Below are 25400 nucleotides of genomic sequence, written 5' to 3'. Positions count from 1 at the left end.
AATGTGATTGTTACTTTCTGTGACATTCCTAGTTCAGGCTTCTATTGTTTCTCTTGAACAACTTTCAGCTTGATGTCATGTATAAAGCATTAGTTACCTTGGTAACCGCTTAAGTATTACATATGGTCAAGATGAGTTATAAAAACTACAATTCAAGTTAAAGCAATTACATGACTTATTATGCATATTTACTTATATGAGAAAATCATCATGCTTCCCCTTGATGTTCAATGTAGTGTATGTCATTTATGACAAGTTAAGACAGTAGTGTTATTATACACAAACCCATGTTATTAAAGCCTGTCTTTAATATCTAAACTCAGCAGGCTGCTTCATCTTATATGACGATTATATATTTTATGTCTAGATTCACTAAAATCATACATTACATAACGTGTGTGTGTGTGTGTGTGTGTGTGTGTGTGTGTGTGTGTGTGTGTGTGTGTGTTTTTTTGTCTGTTGCTTAGTTATTTGAGAGCCCACAAGCTGTAATGCTTATTCTTATCATCTCCTTCCAAGCATGTTTATATAGTCCACAGATGTTAAATTATGAGACCCTTCTATATAAGTATATTTCCATCCTCCCATACACGCACATCAGTACATCAAGCATGGGCAACAATGCCCATCCAGTTTTGCCAGAATACCATTCACTAGTTCATGTGGTGCGTTTCCAGGCTGTTCTTAAAATATCCAAACCAGTATTTGTCCTGTTCCATTTTACCGGCCTGTTCCATGCAGGGGCCACTCTGCCAGTGAACCACTCAACACACCTTCCATTCCCACAGATATTTCCACAAAGGAACTCTGATGACTCTCTAGCACTTCCCGGCAACCCGAAACACCCCTAGAATCAGCTATCCCCATATGCCCAACACATCCAAGCAACCTTACCTCCCAGACCACTGCAAAGGGTACTGCACAAGACCAAGTACTCTTAAGTCTTTCACAATAACTCAGACTTCCACGCTTATATAAGTCCTTAATGTGTTTGGACCAAAATACATTTTAAATATAAAATTGCTCTTTTTTATTTTTTTATCAAGAATCAACTTAATGAGCTAAACAAAGTATTGGGAGACCAATATGTGTACATGTGGTTTAAAACAGCCCTTTTATTATAATATATATATATATATATATATATATATATATATATATATATATATATATATATTTTATTTTTTTTTAAACCAAAAACTTCATTGCCAAGAATCATCTCAGAGGCTCCTCAGAGCCTTTAAGCATTATAGTCACTCTGTCTCCATTACCATAGCAATCTAGGAGCATCTAGTTCTGTTAGTGTGTCTGTGTACTGCATACCAGAGGCTCCCGATGCACCTGAAGCAAAGCTTCACTTGACTGCAACTTCAAACCTAAATTCCCTCCCTTTCAGCGAGGCAGCAGCCAGAAAAAACGGAGAGCAAACCGATCAAAAAAAAAACTCCCAACAAGCCACCACAACAAGAGACAACACATTCTTCCAGCCTTCCCACCTCTCACTCTGCAGATGTATAAACAAACTAGTCTCTTCCAAAATATCAGAGTACAGTAAAGGAGGACCAAGCCAGGAACAAACAGCTGCCCAGAAGCCACAGGACCTGGATATCACCAATGGAATAAAAACGACTGTACATAGTCAAAACACTTTATTGCAACCAAAAAACAATGGATTAAGCGCTTTCGCTCGGTCAATACCGAGCTTCCTCAGAACAAACAGCTTGTAACTTCATTAACAGTCATTAAATAGTTTTAAAAAATCACATGACTCTTCTATCCCCACCCTCCTTTAAAGTTAAATCATGTCATGTTGAATATAAGTGTTTAAAATACACATAATATCAATGCATGATAAATAATTCTTTTAAATCTAAACAGTACCTCTAAACATATAAATAAACTTTATCGTAACCTAAAATATTGCACTTCTGCTCTCAGAATCGAGCTGTCATCACTATAAAAACATACCAATATAAAATCATACCTGGTAAACAGTAAAGCAAACCCAGGTTGAATTCATCACATTGGTTAGAATAGAAACTTCTATGTATGTATTATACGTTGCTTTGTTTGGCTTATATATATATATATATATATATATATATATATATATATATAATGTAAATAGTAACCCATCTTGACCTAGCTTTGTTTGTGAAGAATTATTGGACTCCTTGAACATTCTGAATAAATCATTACTATTTCTCAGTTGTTTAAGAAACCCTCTTTTTTTAAATAAAAACAGGTGATAAGTGATGTACCATATCAGTTGATACTTAAAGAGATGTGGTTGTAAGAGTTAGACAGCTATCTTGGAATCAGTTTTTTATTTCTTCTTTCTAGCCTCAGTCCAAGGATATGTTTCTTTTATTCTTTTAAGAGTAGGGTGCCATCCATTCCATTTCTTCTGGGATAGACGTTATGTTGTTTTGATGCATATAGTAGCTTCTTCTAAGTCATTAAAGATTCTCTTCTCATTGGCAAAAAGTATTTTTATCTTGGCTGGAAAGGCCAGCTGTGCTTTAATGTTGTTTTGTTTCAACAGTTTTATTATTGGCCAGACTTTTTTCCTTTGTTCTACTATTCTGGAAGAATAATCATTGTCAAACCTTATCAGGCTTTGATCGTATTTTAAGGGTGATTTTCCCCAAGCAGGTATTAATATTCGTTCCTTGTCCAGAAATGAAAGAAATTTTATAACAATGGATCTAGGTGGAGTATTTGTTGAGTTAGAAGCAGGTTTCCTCAGTGCTCTATGTGCCCTTTCAATTCCAAATGAAAGTCCCTCTTTCAAGTCTAAAAATTCAGGAATCCAGGTTGTTAAGAATGAAATAAAGTCTTCACCTTCAGTGTTTTCAGGAAACCAAAAATCCTTATGTTGTTTCTCCTTTCCCTGTTTTCCAAGTCATCTATTTTGTTAAGCAGACATGTATTCTGTTTAAGCAGAAATTCTTTTTGGAATTCTTCTTCTTTGAGTCTCCCTTCAATGTCATTTAGATAAGTCTCTGTATGTGTTATTTTTGTATGGAGTTGCTGTAATAGTTCCTTAAGAGTATCAGTCTGTTTTTGAGAATTTAATTTGAGGTTTTCTAAGTCATTTTTAAAGCCATCCATCTTCAAATATGGTTCCTGTAAGGTAGATGTCATCAATTGCAGTTCTTTTTTCAAAGCAGCATCTGGATGAGAATTCCTTGAGTTGTTCATATTCAGTGAGTCAATATATCTCAAAGTTACTTGACAGGAAAATGTTTGTATATCTCCACCAAAATTGATATTTATGTAGTTTAGTGGTTCATCTGTAGATTTCTGACATTTTAAACTTGAAAATAATAAAAGGTTCCTATATTATTATACTAGTTTATGGAGCGCTCAAAATTCACTGCTCTCAGTTGGCCATCTAGGCCCTGCCCCAGTTTTGCTCCTTCTTGACATGCTGTGGTAAAGAATAATATGATGCAATGGTGAAAACTTGCCAAATGTCCTCTTCTCAGTCACTAACTTGAATGTAGCGCTTTACAGTTTTTGGCCTCCTGCTGATAAGTGATATCTACCCAGTTTGCTATAGTAAGCCTGATATAAAAGCCTGAATATCAGAAAAAGCTCTAACAGTGGCACAGCCTTAGCTTTCAGTGGAGTGACACGGCTACTCACGGAGCTCAGGGAGTGGTACATACCTATATCAAATGTGTCAATCTACATTAGTAGATCTGTCTCATTCCCTTCTAAAAGCAGCCCATCAAGATGCAGAGTATTTTTGTTAAAAGCAATACAGAAATATATAAAATGTATATTATCACATCCATAATCTCACCAAACCTATCCACATAGAAGCAGTTCCTCATGGAAGAGAACTAAACCCAACAAATTAAAGACTAACAAAATAAGCTCAAGACTTACTACTATTAATGTACATTTAAATGTGTCTGTAGGTTATATATAGCATGATATAGGCAGAAAAAAGAGGAAATTTAGTGAGGATGGCAGTTGTAGGAGGCTAAATGCCATTCTCAATTTATTTCCACTTTTATTTGGTCTGTATCATGCTAATGAAAAACTGCATAGTTTCCTCTGGGAACTTATTCAATTTGTCTACACCCTCTCTATAGTGCCTCAAACTTATTCCATTTGTCTACATCCTCTCTATATTGCCTCATGACATCACCTTGTTCTTCCTCCTTGTTAGAGATTATGAATATAAGGCTGAAATTAATTCTGTTGTAAATATGCTGAAAGATGAAGCATATAATAAAAAGTTTGCTTGAATATATGTATAGAGTTTAGCAATGTAAAATGGGCATTCATACTATATGTATAACAGAAAGGCTTCTCTTCACAGCATCAGAAAAGCCTAACAAAGCAATATTGGAAAGCAAGTATTACATGATTTTCTCATGTTTGCAGAACAAATATCTAAACTCAGCAATACGTGATGTTTTTTCAATAGGAACAGAACAGAGGTTTCCTTTCATATTCTGATTGCGTGCATTTGTGCATTTTCACATCAGCAGGACTGCTGACAGGACAAGAAAAGTCTAAAAACAGACAGTATGTGACTTCCCACAGAAGGCCAAAAAAGATACCAAGAGGAAATAACAAAATCTATGTGCGTGACTAGCACTCTATATAACAATTGTAGTATTGCATTTATGTGAGAGAGGGACAGAGAGATTTATTTTGTAGAAGTCATCATTCATATCTGTAATGAAGGAAAACTTTGTAAATATATGCTACAAACTGACAGAAAGAGTACGTGTTGTTTGTTATAAAAATAAGTTGTATGTAACTGTGCTTATAGCTGCAAAATATATTTCTTTTATCAGTGTGCAATTTGAAAGGCTTGGTGATTTAAACAGACTACAGATGGAGTCATGCAAAGCTGCGTGTCTCTGATTCAGCAGTAAACAGCACAGCAAGACTGTGTGTCTTAAGAAGACTTTGGATCCAGCACAGCAAAGAAGCAATGCACACATAAAATAAAATTTTCACTCCTAAGATGTATTCTCTCATTATTTCCAGTTATCCAAGTCATACCATCTCTCTGTTTTCTTCTCCAAAGTAAACACTCAAAGCCTCTGTATCTTCTCTTTATAGGACAGTTGATCCACCCTCCTTTCAGTGTCATAACATTTCTTTGACCTTCTACAACAGCTTATCTTTCCAAAACTGTCTCTATAATTATGTTTATATTACTCCTGGTGATCAGGTGTGACCTCATTAAAGCCACATTCTGACAGAATGAGTCCAGCATAATCAGATTCCATTTTCCAATATCTGCAATCTCTGCATTCTGCTAGTCTTAGCAAACATTTTCTTAATACCTCCCTGCCTCTTAACACAAAAAAATTGGGACAAGGCCATAAATAAAAGAGGGACAAAGGATCAAAAATATGGACAATTTTTAAATATTGGTCTTATAAACTTAGAAATTTGATAGAGGTTTTGCATTAGCAAGAATTTTCTGAAGGGTGTGAAGCCTGAAACTGAAATGTCTGCCATTATTTTCTGACTTCAATCCTCAATGATTGGCCAGAAAAGCAAAACTTTTATGAAGAAAAACCAAACATACAAGGCAAAAATCTGGACATACTCCACAAATCTGGACAGTTGAAAGGTATGACCCTTGGTGATTCATTTTAAGCCTTATGATGACTCCCACAGCCTACTCTTATGTTGTGGTTGCAAACACCTCAACTATGAAATGCATCATATTTTATTTCAGCATTATTGCAACGCAAGTGAATAACTTTTTATGTACTTCTGCTGTAACTCAGCCTCCATTTTTCTATCTACTCCATCAGTTTCAACATATCCCTACTCAAGCTCTCTTCCTAATCTTCCATAGTTGCCTCAATTTTAGAGCTAACTAAAACAAATGAATCACTCTCTACCACTGGTAGAATCAACCTGTAATGTGTTAAACAGCACTGGGCCTCAAAAACACCTCTAGACATTCTCATCTACCTTCCCTTCCCAATCATCTGCATCTTCCCTGACAAACAATTTTTGATTAGCCTTAACTGCATTCTGGTCTAATAGTAATTTCCTAATTTTTTCATCAATGTTCCATTTGGTGCTGTGTACAGGGCTTTATTAAAGCGTAGGGAAATCACATTTACTTGTCTCCTTCTATCTCCTGCTACTGTTGCTTAACAATAACATTGCAAAGAGAAAGAAAAGGGCCTATGGACTATCATAATGCTAATCTGGTTCCTATGAACACAGGCTGCTGCTTATTCTGTATCCTCAACACTGTAGGTAATATTGCAACATATCTTTTGCTTTTTTCTCCTCTTGCTTCTGCCAAATCTTTTTCTATGGCGACCATTTTTTTTTAAATCCTTTTCTCCCACTCATTCCTACCCAATAAAGAAATGCCTTTTCAAACTTGGTGTCTACCCTCCATTTTATTTGGTGAACATAGGACCTGAAAAGATATTCACTACTTTTGTCTGCTTACTTGGCTCCTCATATCTTTTGTCCCAGTACAGCCAAATACATTTTTAGTTATTCTACATGCATGAAAAGCTACTCTTGCTCACTTAAATCATCTCAATATTTTTTTCCACGTTGGCCTTCCTTGCAACTCAAGCTGCTTGCTTTCTTATGTAATCATACAACTTTCTTTCTCAGCCATTCTCATATCTGGTTCCACTTAACTCACTGCTTATCCCAGTTATCTGCCCTTTCTTACCTCTCACTTATGTACCAGTTTCTCTCATATATACCTTGGTGGTACAATATCAAACTTCATTTGCATGCCATCTGCATAGTTTCACATAATTTATCCCCTACAGTTCTGAATAGTCATGCAAAACCACTTCATGTCTTGCAAGTTCTACAATCCAAACCAGTTATGTGAGCTCTACTTGTTAAGTGTCTTCTTCACTTCAACCTCACCAGTCTCTCCCCATTATGATCATGACTAAAATTATTTTTATTTCTTTGTTGGACTCCTTACTCTTTGTGCAAAACCCCTCTTCTTCAAAACTACTAGCAGAAAACTCGTATTATAATCCATTTCTTTACAGACCATTTCCTGATGTTTTCTTGCAATCTAGCACTGTCTGTACATTATATTACCCCATAACAGCACTCCTTGCTCAGTACTTAATCTTAAATGCATCACACAAGTTTTTCTCCTCACTTTTTCTCATTATTCTGAATGCCCTTTGACCAACAAATGAAGCTCCCTTTTGTTCCACACCTCACCAGATCTTCCTTACATCCAAATAAAAAAAAAAAAAAAAAAGAAAAAGGAACATGAACAGCCATGTAGGAACTATCCATTCAAACCCTTCTCACTCTGTCATCTGAGCTGAGGAACTTTTTGGTTCAAACAACTAAATGGTTACAACAGCAACCAAAACCTGCTAGCCTTAGTCATGTATGAGAAGAGGCAAGGTGTCAGCAGCAACTACAGCAAAGACATTGAGGGTTATTTTTTTATAGCTGGTGAAGAGTAAGAGAAATCAACAAAAATAAAAATACTGTGTGAAAAACATTTTGCACCAAAGTTGTTCATATTCAAAATATTTTATATTAGTGTTAGCAGCTCTCTAACAGAAACTGTTGTATAATGACACTTATTGATGCTTTGTGTCCAAACCATTCCAAAGGGCTAACACAGAAAAATGAACACAGTTGCAATATATTTCATTAGGTCAGCCTCTGAAAAAGTATCTTCATTCAAAATCAGTAAACATAAATGATGACAGGATTCAGAGATGACTGTCATTTATTAGTCTGAATATATCTTCATATTGTGACTTTCATAAGTGGTATTTTCTGTTTCACTAGACGTAACATTTTTAACAACACCTAAAAAATGACAGGTCATTTACCAGTTTTCCTAAGAAAATTTCAAGAAGTGTGAGCTTACCTGCACAGACTTGGTCATCATATGTTTCACACACCCAGTCATGACATTCACATCGAGGTCCATAAAATTTTCCAGGTTCAGAAACATGGCATATGCATGTACCACAAGAGCATTTGCCTCTTCCACTGCATATCAAACCATCTGGAGTACGACAGCGCTTTTCAGAAGCTTGCTGCGAAAGACTACAGGAAGCAGACTGAATTCTACAGTTTGCAAAAAAATAAATATATAGCGTATCAGTTTAATTAATAATGTTTATTCCAAAATGTGCAATATTTGCTGTGGATGTGTATTTTGACAGAATTTATCATAACATATAGCGCATTTTAAGGTAAAAGCACTGGATCCTCCAAGTATATACAGATAAGGTTACTATTTAGCATCTGTTTATTTACATTGATTACTCTGTCTCTATGCCATGCTATGACTGAAAATGGTCATTATCCAGAGTATGCACCTTGCTCACAAAATAAAATTAAAATGATTTATTAACCTAATATCAGCAAACTTTAACTGGCTCCTCAAAGACAATACTTGTACATGTATACAAGCTGACCTAATAAAAATTTAGAGTCATTAGATTTTTCCAGTTAATTTGCCTTTTTTGCTAGAGGATGCACAATATAATTAATACCTGCATATGCTGCATTCATTAAGAAAATGCGCATCTGTATAGCTGAATACAATTAAGTAAAATGATAAAACTTATGTAATACTTTTGGTCTAATTCTTCCATACACAGTTCTGCATCACAACAAGCTGATAATGCAAAGAATAAAATATGAAACATTTCATAAGGACCTGAAATGTTAAGGTTCTGAAAAAAACTCTGCAAAGTTGCACAGAAGTGTCCACAGTATGGAAGGAGGTCGAAAGAAACAAGAGTGTAAAGAAGGCCTATTTAGAGTCATGTGAAGATATACACTGTCAAAGAAAATGTTTTACATTTCATCATAACCCTACACACATACCGGAGTCAAAAGTTCATAGCTTCATAGGTACATAGGTAGGTACTAGGCTATCAGACCAAGGGCCTAAGTAAGCCTAGCCAACAAGGTTCCCTGGCTTACTCCACCCAAGAAAGTTAATTTCCTGTGCCCCTGTCGAGCAGAGCCACAGAAGTGATCCCCAGGGTGTATTTCCTATTTCCCATCCACTCATCAAAATTTTTCGTGAAGAGTGCTAATGAGGAACTTTGCTTGACATAGATGGGTAGCTTGTTCCAGAGTATAGGAAGTCTCTGGGACAGGAATCTATCCCACCAGCATGTCCTGCTAATTGTGGTGACAAGGTTTAGGTCCCTAGAGCGTGTAGCTTGGAGGGATTGGGATTTCTTTAGGTGTAGCATGTCCAACAGCTCTGGGTTTAACATAGCTTTATATGTTAGGCAGAGATCTCCTTGATGTAGGTAATATGCTACAGACTAAAGCTGGAGTTTTTTTGAGACAGTAAGTGTAGGGCATCTGTTTGAGGCTGGTAAACCTCTTTGTGAGGTACTTCTGTGGCCTTTCCAGCTGCTGCAGATGTCTTCTGAGGTACATTCCAAAAGGGGGCATTGTACTCTATAATGGGTCTAATGAGTGCCAAGTAGAGGGGAACAATGATCTCTTTTTTCCTGGATGAGAACCCTTTTGTGATGAGGTTTGCCACATTGGATTTCCTGACTACTGTGGTGATGTGAATATCAAAAGGAGGGAGAGACTACTGTCCACCTGGGTCCCAAGGTCTCTTATCACACATTCAGCGTTAAGTAGACTGTCGTTTATGTGGTAGTTCATGGGTACAGAGTTTTTACCAAAGGGGATGAGAATGCACTTTTTGGCACTGAGCTTGAGGCCATGCCTCTGATACCAGGCATCTGGCTCAGTGAGTCCCTTCTGTAAGATGTCTGCATCATTTGGGGACTCTGCTATGGCTCCTAGTTTGCAGGCATCTGCAGACTTTATTAGCCAGAGGCCTTCTGTGTTAGCTTGTACTTCAGAGAAATAGATACCAAACAGGAGAGGTCCCAGGACTGAACCCTGTGGTACTCCACTTGTCACTGGTTTGAAGTCAGATTTGGAGTCTGCAACTTTTACAGTGTGTGTTCTGTCAGTGAGCCAGTTGGCAACCAATCTTGTGACATAGGAATTTATATGAAGTTTAGTGAGTTTAGTGAGTTTAGCTATAATTCCAGAATGGGGGATGGCGTTGAAAGCCTTGGCAAGGTCAAGATAGGCTGTGTGAATCACCTTACCCTCGTCTACGGCTTTGGTGACTGCCTCAAAGAAGTCGATCAGGTGCAGAAGGCATGATCTGCCTTTCACAAACCCGAACTGGGTGGGGTCCAGAATTTGGAGGTTACCAATGTCTTTGTTTAGGAGTTCCATGATGATTCGTTCCATGGCCTTGCAGACCAGGCTCGTCAGGCTAATAGGGCGATAGTTCCCAGGATCAGTGGTGGCTCCCCCTTTGTGGAGTGGGATACCTGCTGCTGTATGCCATTCATTGGGCACAAAGCCTGACATGAGACTAGGATTGAACATGGTGCTTAGGTGGAGAGCCAGTTTGTTCTGAAGTTTGTGTAAAACGCTGCCTGGGATGTTGTCCAGTCCCATGGATGCTGTGTTTTTGGTTTTAAGAGTGTGTAGCGTTTACCTGCATAGATCTGCTTACAGGGACTCTGCATTCTTCCTATATAGATATGGGCCCTTTAGGGGGTTAGAGGGGGGTAAAGTTAGCACTGAACCTATCTGCCAGGATGTTGGCAATATCAGCTGGTTCTGTAATTTTTGTGCCGTTGTGCTGCAACTCAGAGCAGATCTTGGTGTTGCCATTGAGATTCTTGGCATAGCTATAGAATGCTTTGTGGTTGCTCTTAGAATCAGTGGTGATTTTGTTTTCATAGATAGCTTTGGAGAATCTTATACGGGATCTCAACTTCTTACTGAGGCTTACCAGGGAGCTCCTCCACTCATGGGATTTTACTTTTTGCAACAGTTTCTTCCTTTTGTTGTAGAGTTTGTTTATGGCAGAGAACCACCAGATTGGCTTCCTTTTTTTGGAGAATAGCATCTTGGTTCTGTTTGGGATAACACAATCAAAGCGCGTGTGTAAGTGTTATAGAGTGCATTTGTGTAGGATTCAGTAGTTGTAACTGTATTATCCATCTGCATGGGTGCTATGAAGTTCACCACTTCTGTCTTACGAAGCATGAAGTTGGCTTTGGAGTAATATTTTACTGTGGTTTCCTTAATGGTGAGTGGGGGCGGGATGCGGATATCTAGGGTGATTAGCTTATGGTCGGATCTGACCAACGAGGAGTTGCCGTCAGGTGTGGAACACCAGTCACTCATGTTGGTAATGACTAGGTCTAGGATACTGTTGCCCCCGGTGGGGGTGTGGATAAGTTGATCCAGGGCATTGGAATTTATGTATTCTAGAAAGTGTTGAGCGAAGGAGTTGGTATGAGTAGTTTTCCCAGTTAATGGTGGGGTAGTTGAAATCGTCCATTATAAGGGTGTTTGGTTGAACCCTAATATTTTCCAGTATATCAAGAAAAGAGGAGTGGGAATCCTGGGGCATGGTGGGGAATCTGTAGCAAGCTACAATTTGGGTTGCAGTTTTGCCCAGAGTTAGTTGCACTTGGATAACCCTGGATGCATTGTGCTGTGCAACTAACCTGGAGGTGTGGATATCCTTAATGAATATGGACACAACTCCGCCTTTGGTGTTCTGGTCCAGGTTAGATGGCCAAAAGTGTGGTATGAGTTATAGCTTGGTAATGCAGGGGTGCACTCTAGAGCCTTGAACCAGGTCTCAGTCACTGCACAGATATCAATGTTCTCCATTTTAAGGAGTGCCTCGACTGAGTGCATTTTGAGATTTAGATTTCTACCATTAAGTAGCATTATACTGCGGTGGTGGTGCTGCGGTAGTGTTGTTGCCTCACAGTAAGACGTTGTTCTGTTCGATTCTCAGCTAGAGTGTCTTCTGTGTGGAGACATGCGTGAATGGGCATACCTTTGTTGAAGGTTGTATGTCAGGGCTGGCAACTTGGCACGTAAAAATCTACTGCCAATCATTAGCGGACCTGAGTTCCGCTGTGGTGACCCCTAACCGGGAAAAGCAGAAAGACACAACAACAACCCTCAGTTTTTGCTTGCCTGTTCCTGTTACGGTGGTGAATTTGTCATTTGAACCTTGCCTAAAAAAGGCACTATAGGGGCGGCAAGACCCTTGGCCAGTATCCGGAATCCCAGGGGTGACAGGTGCAGGCCATCTCTAGCAAAGCATCACGGTCTGTCGACCATGTTGTCCCAGGCAGACAGATACTGGATCCCCTTGGAATGACACCAGAAGCTTAGCCAATTGTTTAAGTCAAATCATTTTGCCCTTGTACTGTGGTATCATTCTGGGAGATGGCAGGATGCTACTCAGGTCTAGGTTCATACCTGCCTGGGCTACAAGATCGGAGAGCTCTTCCAGGTCTCTTTTCATGTAGTCCAGGGAGGTATTTTCTCAGGTCGTTCACACTAACATGGACAATGACAGAGTCATATTTGTACTTGTTGTGGAGTGACCTGAATGCGTGGGTTATGTGGTGGATCCTGGCACCTGACAGGCAGCTGACAGTAACCTTATGCTTGTTTAGCCTGGTGAGTGGGAGAGTCACCTATGACTAGTGTGTTGGATACGTTGTTTTGCCTTATGGGCTGTGGTTTATTGGCACACTGAGTCTGTGGGCTATGTGTCATTTGGTTTGTGTTGGGGGGATGGAGTTTGCTTGCGTTTCTGCTTTGGAGGTCTTTGATTGAGCAGATTACAGACTGCCTCCGCAAATGTTTTTGTGTTTCTATGTGTGGATTTTGGTGGTGTAGCTTTAGTGGGACTACATGATGAGTGTGGTGTGGTGCAAGTGTTTACCTTCTCCTTTTGACTGTCAAGTTCAGACTTGGTTGGAGAGAGCTTTACCTCCAGTTTGGCTAGATAAGTCAACAGTAAACATTTTAAAAACACAGCTCCCGGTAATTAAAACCGCAAAAATAACTACAGGCTAAGAATTTCCCCCTTTACATAAAACATTAACAAAAATAGGAAATAATTCTTTATCTCCTAAAGCCACAACTGAAAATAACATTCCTACATCAAGCCTAAAAATGTGGTCCCTGCAACAACAAATAAACCATACTGCAGGAAATGTTATATTAGCAATTATAGGTTCATAGATGTGTACTAGGCTAATGGCCCTGGAGCCTTTACAAGCCTAGCCCATAGGATTACCCTGGCATTGTGCCACCAGATCTTAGTTCCTAGTGCCTCTGTCAAGTAGAGCCACTGGAGTGATCCCTGTTGTGAGTTTTCTATTTCCCATGCACTCATCAAGATTCCTCTTGAAGAAGGCCAGTGAGGTGCTCCGCTTGACATGTATGGGAAGTCTATTCCATAGCATGGGCAGTCCCTGGGTTATGAACCTGTCCCTCCAGCATGTTCTGTTGATTGTGGTAATGAGGTTGAGGTCTCTGCAGTGTGTGGTGCAGAGGGATTGGGATTTCTTTAGATGCAGTATTTCTAACAGAGCTGGGTCAAACATGGCTTTGTAAGTCAAGCAGAGATCACCTCTAAGTAGGCAATATGATACAGAAAATAGAGGGGTTTTTTTTTGAGTCTGTCCATATATGGCAAGTGTTTAAGGCCTAGGATCCTCTTTGTGAGGTACTTTTGTGGCCTCTTCAGTTGTTGCAGGTGTCTAGTGGGGTCTACTTGATAACACCGACGTGCCAAAACACTGACAACGAAATAACCGACACGACAAAACCGGAAGAAACCGAAAGTTCAAAAATATGAAACTTCACATGCCCGACAAACCACAATCCAGACAATCAACAAAACAAATACCTTTCCTGAAAAAACACAGACACAACACAAGCACACCAAAAACCTTACAAACCTATACTAAACCTTAACCCAAACCCTAACCCTAAGGTCCGTCACTATCGCACACCTACCTTACCCGCACCCTAACCCTAACTCACTTAACCTGCCCCTAAACCTAAAGTCAGTCACTATCACACACTTACCTGACCCACACCCTACCCTAACATCAGTCACTATCACACACTTACCTTACCCACACCCTGACCCTAACGTCCATCCCTATCGCACACTTACCTTAACATGTTGGTGTTCTCAGCGTCGGGATTCCCAACTTTCGATCATCTCCATTGTCGATCTTCCAGTGTCAGTGTTTTCGTTGTCGGCGTTGTGAACTTTCGGCGTTTTCAGGTAGACCCATCTAGTGAGGTACATGCCAGATGGGGCATTGTACTCTATGATTGGCCTAATGAGGGAAGAGTAGAGGGAATGACTGCTTTCTTCCTGAATGTAAAACCCTTAGCAATGACATGTGCCACATAGAAGGACTGACCAAAGTGGCAGTGTGGTGGACAAGAGAGGTTGCTGTCAACCTGTATTCCTTTATCTCTTAGTAGTCTACTGAACACCTTCTGTGTTCAGTAGACTACTATCGATGTAGTAAATTCAAGGGAACTGTTTTTTTTTCCAAAGGGGATGATGGCACATTTTTTGACACTGAGCTTAAGGCCATGGTTCTTGAACCTGTTTGTCTCATTGAGGCCTTTCTATAGAATGTCAACATCACTTGGGGAGTTAATAATAGCTCCCAACTTGCAATTGTTTGCAAACTTTGTCAGCCAGAGTCCCTTCGTGTTGGCATGGACTTTAGAGAAGTAGATACCAAACAGGAGAGGACCCAGGACCAAACCCTGTGGGACTCCACTGATGACTGGTCGAAAGTCTGACTTGGAGTCAGCTACTTTCACACTGTGGGTTCTATCTATCTGTGAGCCAGTTTGCAACCCACGTAGTGATATATGGGTTGATGCCTAGCTTAGTGAGTTTTTCTACGATTCCTGAGTGGAGAATGGTATCAAAGGCCTTGGCCACATGAACCACCGTGCCTTCATCCACAGCTCTGGTGACTGACTCGAAGTTGACCAAGTTGAGCAGGCATGATCTACCCTTCACAAAACCAAACTGTGTAGGATCCAGAGTTTGGAGATTCCCTAGATCCTTGTTTATTAGGTCCATGATGATGCGTTCCACAGCTTTGCACATCAGACTAGTCAGGCTAATGGGGCAATAGTTCCCAGGGTCTGTAGTCACTCCTCCCTTGTGGAGAGGGAGGACTGTAGCAGTGCGCCATTAGGTAGAGACAAAGCCTGAGGTGAGGCTGAACAGGGCAAACAGGTGAGGTGCCAGTTCGCTCTGTAGTTCATGTAGTACACAGCCGGGGATATTGTCAGGTCCCATAGAAGCTGTATTCTTGGCCTTGGACAGTGCTGTTTTAACCTGTGGAGCAGTAATACTGAGTGTCTGGCAATCTATTGGTATTGTGATTGGTCCTTTGCGGGGGGGGGGTAAAATTGGCAACATCTGTTGGCTCAGTATAGGAGGTACCACTGTGCAGTAGCTCAAAGCAAATCTGGGTATTGCCGTGGAGATTCTTTACATAAATATAGAATGCCTTATGGTTGTCTTTACCATCTGCTGCAATTCTGTTTTCATAGCTAGCTTAAGAGGATTTGTTGAGGGATCTCAACCTTTTGTTGAGGCTGATAAGGGAGTTTTTCCAGTCTTGGGATTTCACTGTATTCCACATCTGTTTCCTCCTTCTATTGTAGAGTTTTTTTATGACAAGGGACCACCAGATTGGCTTCTTTTTTTTTTTTTTTTTTTTTTTTGGTCTTTGGTCTGGGTCTATATCCATGGTTTGTTGTATGTATATGTACAGTGCATGTACAGTGCATTGGTGTATGATTCAGAGATTCATGCATTATCTATTATTTGCAATGATAAATTGAAATTAGCTTTTAGGAGCCGGCCAAAGTTAGCTTTGGAGAAGTTTTTCACAGTGGTTACCTTTTTTTTTGGGGGGGGGGATTCCAAGGTGATTAGTTTGTGGTCGGATCTAACCAGGGATTAGTTGACTATTGGTGTAGAGCAGTGGTCACCCATGTTAGTAATGACCAGGTCAAGTATGTTGCTATCTCTAGTGGGGGTAAGAACGAGCTGGTCCAGGGCAGTAGAATTAATGAATTCCAGAAAGCATTGTGCAAGTGTATTGGTACACAAGTAGTTTTCCCAGTTAATGGAGGGGTAGTTGAAGTTGCCCAGTATTAGAGTGTTTGGTTGGACCCTAATATTCTCTGGGGTGCTTAGGAACATGGAGTGTGAGTCTTGGGAGATGGATGGGGACCTATAGCAGGCTATGACCTGAATCGCTGTCTTACCCAATGTTAGCTGCACCTGAAGTAAATCAGATGCATTATGTTGGGCTACCAGTCTGGAGGTGTGCACATCTTTTAGGACTATGGAAACACCACTGCCTTTGCAGCTTCGGTCCAAGTTCTGGGGCCGAAAGGTGTGGAATGAGTTATAGACTGGTAGTGCAGGGGTGCTTTTTGCCTTCTTGAACCAGGTCTCTCTTACAGTACAAATGTTGTTCTCCATTTTAAGGAGTGCTTCGAGCGAGTGCATTTTGAGATTTAGATGTTTAGCATTGAGCAGCATAACCCTCAGATTGCATTTGTTTGTAGCTGTTCTGGTGGCAATTCAATATTCAGAACTTCTTCTTCTGACTTTTTCCCGGTTAGGGGTCGCCACAGTGGATAACCTGTCTGCTCATGACTGGCAGTGGAGTTTTACAGTGTCGAGTTGCCAGCCCGATGCCCAACCTTCCACAGAAGGCACACACATGCACACACTCACACCTAGGGCCAATTTAGAGTGTCCAATCCACATACAGCATGTCTTTGGGATTTGGGAGGAAACCGGAGCACCCGGAGGAAACCCACGTGACCACAGGGAGGACATGCTGACTCCGCACAGTAGGCACCCCAGCCAAGGATCGAACCGGAGAACCTCTTGCTGTGAGGTGGCAACGCTAACCGCTGCACCACCTTGGCCACTCACGGTAATATGGTCTTTGGAACAATGCTTAAAAAAGGCACTATAGGGGTGGCAAGAGTCTTAGCCAGTATCCGGAAGCCTAGGGGTCACAGATGCAGACCATCTCTGGCAAAGCATTGAGGTCTGTCAATCATATCATCCCAGGCAGACATATACTGGATCCCCTTAGAATGACAGCAGAAACTTAGCCAATTGTTAAAATCAGTCATTTTTTGCTTGTACTGCGATGTCATTCTGGGTGATTGTAGGATGCTGCTCAGGGCTAGGGTCATATACTCTTGGGCTACATAATCCGAGAGCTCTTCCATATCTCTTTTCATATAGTCCAGGGAGGTACATCTTAGGTCATTTACACCCACACGTATAATGACAGAGTCATATTTGTACCTGTTATTGATGGACCTGAGTGCATGCGTTATGTGGCGGATCCTGGCTCCTGACAGGCAGCTGACTGCTGCTTTCTCCTCATTCAAGAGTGGGACATCAGTGTAGCTCACTATCGAGTCACCTATGACTAGTGTGTTGGGCATGCTGTTTTGCCTTAGGGGCTTTGGTTGAGTAGCACACTGTTTAGGAGAGTTATGTGTCTCATGAATAGTGTTGTGGTTGAGTGCGTTTCTGCCTTGGAGGTCTCTGCCTTTTGGGTAGATTTTTATTGAGAGCCTCAGTGAAGGGGAGTGTGTGGTTTGTGATTTTATGCGAAGACAGTGCTGGTGTGTGTTCTGGAGGGCTGTGTGTTCCATGTGGTGTGTTGCAACTGTTGACCTTCTCCTCTTGACCAGCTATTCCGGTCTTGGCAGGAGAGTGAGTGGCTTCCAGTTTGGCTATACAAGTGCATCTCTCGCAAGTCTGAGTGTTGGGAGGTAAGAGGGTTGTCAGTGTACATGAGGCAGTTGCTACATTGCCTCAGGATGCCCACATTCACCAGGTTAATAGGAGAAAGCACAGGGAACTGACCTTTAGACATGCCTGGTGGGGTGGGCATTAAGTACTGGAGCTGTTTTCTTGTAGAATGTTTAGTGCTGGTAACACTTGTGTGTGCAAGCAGCATTTTTGCTACAAGAAGTCTGGTAGAGTGCTAAATTAATATGCTAGTAAAAGTGCAGGAGAGGAGAGAACTAGCAGATCTATGGAAAAAAAATTGAAGAGCAGATTTTGGCACTCCTCAGAAGCTTATAAACAGTCCTGGATACAGCACATCTGTATCTGGACTAGACTCGTTAAAGGAAAGGTGAGAAACAAGCGCAGATGTAGGTTTTTAAACCTGAAAGTTGAAAGAAATGGAAAAAACTGCCCAAACAGCCAATAAACTACATTTCATAAACAAGTAATGTCTTCTTATTTCCCTTACTGTCACTCTTTACAAAGACAGATTTAAGTAATTTGTAACTGCACTCCTAATTAAATATGAACGCATAAAAAGAAGTTATGTACTTACTGTAACGTTCCATGCTTGTAGTCCACCTCACCTACATTCTTGCTGGATGGGTTTGGAGCCGATATTCGGCTCTGACTCGGCCGATACTAAAGCTCGAGAGCTTTTACTGGCTCAAGACTAGCCCCTATCCCATGGTGCCTCACGGCAATTCCCCAGATCTAGTTTGCAAGAAAGCAATAAGTACCTATCCGGTAAGAAATATCACAGCTGCATATATACAGACAAGGATTTTGAAATATAATCCATGCCAGGTGGACAACAAAAGAGAACCAGGTCAGACAGCACCAGTATAGTCCACCAGATCCCCAGAAACAGGAATGGGGTTGGAAGGAGGGACACAAGAATGTAGGTGAGATGGACTACAAACATGGAACGTTATGATAAGTACACAACTTTTTTTATGTTATGTAATCCTATCTCACCGTAATTCTTGCTGGATGGAACAGTGTCCCTAGCACCTACATCCCGGGTGGCTCAAGCGAAGAGAGTCTTCAGCACAGTAGACCCAAAGGAAGACCTGTCCCGGGAGGCCAAATCCAATTTGTAATGAGTGACAAAAGTATATGGTCTTGCCCAAATAGCTGCTGCACAAATAGTATCAATTGGGAGCCTAGATCTAAAGGCACATGAAGTAGATACAATGACCTTTGACTTTGATGGGTAATTGTTTGCCAGCTGACTGATAAGCAAATGAAATGCAATCCGAAAGCCATTTTGAAAGAGTAACCTTAGAAACAGGCAAGCCCTTCTTGTCAGAAAATAAACAAATAATTGATCTGATTTTCCGAATTCTTTAGTCCTGTGTAAATAAAATCTGAGAATTCTGTGAACGTCTAACTGGTTTAGTCTATACTCAGATTTATTAGAGTGGTTTGGAAAAAACACAGGTAGTTCAATAGTAGTATTCAGATTGTGCTCAGAGTATACCTTGGGAAGAAAGGAAGGGTTTGTCCTGAGTGAGACTCTATCCTTGTGAAAAATAATGTAAGGAGGTCGAGTAGTAAGAGCTTGCAGCTCTGAGACTCTCCTAGCAGATGTTATGGCTAAGAATAATTTTCCATGACAACTTTAGGTCTGATGAAGAGGGTGGCTCAAAGGGTGCAGACAGTAAAGATGAGAGGACCAAGTTTAAGCCCCAGGGTTTTAATGGCTGTTTTATTGGAGGCCTGATAAGAAAAACTCCTTTCAAGAAGGTTTTACACAAGGAGTGCTGCATGATTGGATTTCCCATGAAGGCAAATGGAAATTGGAAATGGCAGCTAACTGAACTCTAACTGTACTGCTGCCACTCCTTCATGAAAAATCGACACTAGGAAGTATAAGATATATTCTATAGGAGCCATATATGGATCTAAGCCACTGTTCATAGCCCAAATCGAAAACCTTTTCTATTTGCTGGAGTATAGTTTCTGAGTGGAAGGTTTATGGGATGAAATTAGAACGTGTTTGACAGAAGAGGATAAGAGGAATACACCTGGCTATTTGTGGAAATGGAGCCGCCATGCTGTCAATTCGAGGGTGTGGAAGGTGGGGTGGAACTATCCCGACTGACGAATCAGGAGATCTGGAGATGGGTCCAGAATCCATGGTTCCTCCAAAAAGGTAGTGCCACAGGAAGGGAAACCAAGCTTGTCGAGGCCAGTAAGGAGCAATAAGGATCAAGAAACTCTTCAACTGTTTTGCTTTCTGTATTACCTTTGGAATGAGATGAAAAGGTGGAAAGGCATAAAGAAGTTCCGGGGCCAATCGTGGACTAGAGCATCCTTGGGTGACATCCCCGGATGGGGAATGAGGGCAAAGTAGCTGCTGCATTTGGTGTTCAGGTGAGTGGCGAATAGGCTGCAGCAGGGCTGGTCCCATCTCTTTCACAACTTTTGGATTCAGGGACCACTTGTGAGGCATCAGAATTGCTCGGCTGAGTTTGTCTGCTATTATGTTGGATTTCCCAGGGATGTGAGTTGCTATCAGGAAGCGCTGAGTATCCATCGCCCATTTCCAAACTCTTATGGCTTCTATGCAAAGTGGGTAAGATTTGGTTCCCACTTGCTTATTTATGTACCACACGACAGACATGTTGTCTGACTGTACTGCAATTGTCCCGGTGGGAAGGGAGCTGTGAAGTGCTTGCAACGCATACAGCACCGCTCTCATCTCCAGAACATTGATGTGCAAGTGGATCTCGTGGTTCTGCCAAGTATCTTGGACTGTCATTCCCAGATAATGCTCCCCCCCCTATCAGGGAAGCATCCGTGTCAAAACTGCTTTCTCTTGGGGAGGAACAAGTGGACGACCTAGGAGAAGTTGTTCTGTGTGCAACCACCATGTCAGATCCTTTTTGCAGGTGTTTGTTATAAAAATCTGGTGAGATAATGGAAGGTCTTGCATTGACCATTGGGCAAATAACAGCCACTGAAGTATCCTCATGTGTAGACGAGCAAGAGGAACTAATAGGATGGAGGAAGCCATAGTCCCTACTCTGGCCTGAACATTTTGTTTAGCAAGGATCTGACTTGACTGCGTAGAAACTCTACTCGTTCTGGTGTTAGTCTTGCTGACATGGTGGTTGTGTCTATTTCTGAGCTTAAGTATACAACCAAATTTTTTAGGTTGACAGTGATGCCTAGACTGGCACACAAGGATAGAGTCTCGTCCCTGGTTCTGATGAGTTGATGCTTGGTGGTAGCAGTGAGGAGCCAGTTGTTTAGGTACGGAAACACCTGGAATCCTTGACGTCTCAAGTGAGCCGTTACTACTGCCATGCATTTGATGAACACTCTGGGGGGCTGTAGTGAGATCAAAGGGCAGAGTTCTGAACTGAAAATGGCTGGCTCTCAGCCATAAGTGCAATTGTCTCCTGGAGCGCCTGTCCATTTTGATGTGGTAGTATGCATCCTGGTGATCGACTGAGCACATCCAATTGTCTTTCCTGATAAAGGGAAATATCGACTGCAGAGTGACCATTCGGAACTTCGATTTCTTTACATACTTGTTGAGCCTGCTGAGATCTAGGATTTATCTCCAGTCCCCTGTCTTTTTTGGAACTAAAAAGAATAGACAGTAAGTTCCAGATCCTACTTGCTCTGCGGGGACTAAGGGTGGAGAGCTGCGCAGAAACCTTATCCATGGAACCCAGAGCTACTGAACCCTGGAGGGTGTCTCCTAACTCTTTCAGGAGATCCTTCTGAAGACGAGTAAAATGAATAAGGTAATTCAGCGATCAGTGCAAATGCCACTAAAGAAAAACTATGCTTCCCGTACCTATCCATCGTCCTGGACTCCTTGTTAGGAGGATGGATATTAGAAGATGTCTCGGATAACTCCTTCTTGGTGACCGCTGCTACCACCATAGCATCAATGAGAACTCTCTTACAAAGAAAAGTCTTGTCCTCAGGTGCTGTCATGAACTTATTTGGCCTCCTCGGGACAGGCTCCAGTGAGTCTGGGGAAGTCCAGGCTTTCCACGATATGACCCCCAAGAGATGGTCATAAGGCGGTGTCACCCAGGAGGTGGAAGGTCGGGAACCAAAGGCCTCAAGATACACTGACTCATCCTCAGTAGGATTAGAGGTCTTCCAATCACCCCTCTGTCTAAGGATTTCTAGGATGTCAGAAAATTAGACATCCTCAGAGGGGGATCTAGGGGACCCTTCTGATTCCTCTAAATCAGTTTCTGACTTGACAGACTCAGGTGAGTCAACATGTTTCCTCTTACACAGCCTCTTCCGAGGGAGCTCTCCAGTGGGATAATCTGGGGAGGTCTCGGAAGAGGGGGCACCTCCAATGGGGGCTACTTGGGCCTCTGGCTCCCTACACTGTGGGGGTGGCAGAGGGGAAGAGGTTGCTGCCTGCTGCTGGTGGGACAGAGGTTCCAATGGTACGGCTTTAGCAGAGGATAAAGCCTTCTCTTTAGCTTCGAAAGCCTTCCCCCCTTGATCTGAAGAAGACCTCCACTCTGAGGGGACTGATGGTCGACTCCTAGCAAGGGGGAATGGCTCTGAAGCAGAAGTGGGAGCTGAGCCGAGTTCAGCAGAGGCTCTGAGAGGGAAGGTCGGTTCAGACAAGAAACCAGGGTGACTGTCCCCATCACAGTCGACTCGAGAGTGTTGGTTCCCAGATCACTCGGCTCCAGACTGAGCCATCAAGGATAGAGTAATTGGCTCCAAAGAAGCAGGTTGAATCCCCGGAGCCGACAGGTCCAAGACAGAAGAACCTGAAGTAATAGGCTCCAAGAGCGAAGCAGTCAGAGGAGGAACAGTGGTCGGTAAGGGGGTCTTCTCCGTGACCTTTGGGTCTGGAGGGGCCAAATTTTCTTGCCAGAGCTGGATCTGAAAGCAACCTCTTCACCACCCACTCGATGTCCTCATCTGATAGAGTCCTGGAGGATATGGTGGAGACAGAAGGAGATCTCCTCCTTTCCAAAATATGAGATCTCAAGGTGGGAGAGACAACCTCAATTTCCAGTAAAATTTTCGGTACAGAAGGTTGCCTCAGCGCCGAGGAGACAGACGGCACCGAAACTAACGAAGCTGAATCGGAACCGGAACTTCTTGGCTCCAATGCTTTAGTCTTTTTAGTTGGCTCCAAAGCTGGGGATGAAGATTTTCTCTTAGAAGATTTTGGAGCTGCCTGACCAAGTTCCAGCTGTTCCTGGAAGGAACTGGTCATGAGACCCCTATCAATGAGTTTTCTCTTTCTCTCATTTAAAACTCTGGTGCTAAACGCATGGCAAAAAGTGCAGGGTTCTTGCAAATGGGCTTCACCAAGGCAGTACACGCATCTCGTGTGACTGTCTGTGAGAGACATTTTCTAGGCACATCTATCACACTTTCTTAAAACCCAAAGGGCGATGACCCTTATGCTCCCTGTCCTTATCTTTAGACATTCCGACTACAAGGAAAGAGTAGCTAGGATAAACAATAAAAAATACAACATTAAATAGTAACTACAGACAAAGAAGAAGTGTGGAAGAAAGAAGAATATACATTTTTTTATATATATTTATATATAAACAAACACTCACACACAGGGAGGAAACACCCTCCAACTTAAACGGGCACTACGGCCCTCTAACTTAAATAGGCCATACAGTCCTATGGGGAGTAATAGGGGTCGGAAACTCTCAAAAAACAAACAGTCACGCAAGAGACAAAAAAATATATATATTATATAAGGGATAGAAAACTTAGGAAAAAAGACTAAATTTAGCAAATAAAGTTTTACTTGGCCAATGAGCCAGTAAGACACAACCTCGAAGCTTTTGCGGAAAACGAAATCTGGGGAACTGCCATGAGGCACCATGGGATAGGGGCTAGCCTCGAGCCAGTAAAAGCTGTTGAGCTTTAGCAATCGGCCGAGTCAGAGCCGAATATTGGCTCCAAACCCATCCCATCCAGCAAGAATTATGGCGAGATAGGACTACATAACATCTTGTGTTAAGTTTGTTCCATATATTTAATTCATTCAGAAAACAGTAATAAACTGCAGGGATACATTAATCAAAGATATTATCTCACAAAATTTGCAGCACCTCCTCAGTTTTGATTCTTGGTTGGGTACTTTTGTATGGACACTGCATGGACTTCTGCTAGAGTTTTCCATTAACCCTCATAGTCCAAGACACATTGGCAAACTTAACAGTGAGCATTAATGTTGTTGTAAATGGTGTGTACAATGTGCAAAGGATTGTCATTGCTGAGACTGAATACCATAACCATCACTAGGTGATGAGATATAGAAAACCGATAAAGGGTTGGAAATCCAATGCAATTTTAAAAATAACCACACTGACTTGTAATTTAAATAGCTGTACATCAGATCCGTAATTTAAATGGCTGTACATCAGATCCTCTTTCAACCTCTAAAGGCCATGCACCTAACTTCCCATTTTTTCTTTTAAATACTTAATATACAGATAAATCTGCTTGCAATTATTTTACTCCAAAGCTGTAATGATTTTTATGCTTCTTGCAATATTTTTACCATCAAGCTGTTACATGATACACTACCCTATCAAAGCCCTTAACAATCATATCCCCCCACCATATCCTCAACTTTCTTAAAGTAAAAGAAAAACTAAGAAAATATGAACAAAGATCATTGTTAATAAAATATTAATAAACAATTCAACATGCATTGGAATAACATTTCTGTAAGCACATTTTCCCACTTCTGTTAAATTTCTAAGAATTATCTTCTGTATCAGCAAGGTTGAAGCTACAATTTTTAGCACAATTCCTTTTGGAGGATCATAATCTTTTAGCCTAATTTGTAAGCAATATGCAAATCTATTTTAAAACTTGATTGCTTTCATAATGTCTGTGCTCCAAATGACCTAGGTTTTAATAGTGGGTCTAACTACTAGAAGTATCAACTAGAGAGAGATTGAGCAGCAAGTAGACAATGCTGGCACCCATCTTTGGGTCAGAGCTGGTTTGGTCCTACCACAGGAGTACTATTCACAAGGCTGGTCTAATATTCCAGCCCCATGTAACAGCAGGGGAGCATCAGCCCTGACAAGAAATATTCTCACTCTAGCTAAGCAACATAAAATTTGTAGACACATACACTGTGTTAGATACATACATGTCGCATACAGACAAGTGACAATGTCCAAAAGGCCCACCATTAATTCAAAAACTTCCTGTTATCAGAGTGCTCATCCACTTCATGTTTGAAAAAAATTATGTTTTCACAATCCTTCTTACAGCTAGGAAGTGGTTCTGGATTTCACAATTCTCTTGCTGAATATGTTTTTGGTAATATTACTTTGTATAACATAAGCAATATTTTATTCACAAGTAAAGCCAATGACTGCAGTCCCAGACAATCAAAGATGAATGAATTAATTCTTGCTAGCTAGCCTTGGAAGTGACAACTGAGTCCCTCCCCCTTAATCTTCAATAGGAAAGTGAAAATAAAACTTGACTGTTTGATATTTAAAGGCAACTAAATATGACAAGTATGCTAACAATCTAACAAAGAAAATAAAGATTTAAATATTGACCTCTTCTTCATTTGATACAATATATGTGGATACATCCTATAATTTTTAGTGCCCATGGACACAAATTATTAATCCACACATGAAATGTAAAACTCCTGCTAGAAGTGACA

The 25400-nt window shown here is 41.2% G+C and overlaps 1 protein-coding gene across 2 annotated transcripts in view; it reads right to left on the bottom strand.

Moving 5' to 3' along the window:
• The window catches only part of ITGBL1 (integrin subunit beta like 1), a 2504690-nt gene that overhangs the window by 2412046 nt on the left and 67244 nt on the right, over positions 1 to 25400 (bottom strand). For both annotated transcript variants that reach the window (XM_044071244.1, XR_006364791.1), the window contains exon 2: positions 7880 to 8082. In XM_044071244.1, coding sequence (XP_043927179.1) covers positions 7880 to 8082 — 203 coding nt within the window. The remainder of the gene's footprint in view (positions 1 to 7879; positions 8083 to 25400) is intronic.

The sequence above is a fragment of the Protopterus annectens genome, chromosome 5.part0 (genome assembly GCF_019279795.1).
Source record: "Protopterus annectens isolate FY-2018-M chromosome 5.part0, PAN1.0, whole genome shotgun sequence".
In the NCBI taxonomy this organism is placed as follows: domain Eukaryota; kingdom Metazoa; phylum Chordata; order Ceratodontiformes; family Protopteridae; genus Protopterus; species Protopterus annectens.
The sequence above is the reverse complement of the archived record's forward strand: the minus strand, read 5'-3'. Positions and strand labels throughout refer to the sequence as shown.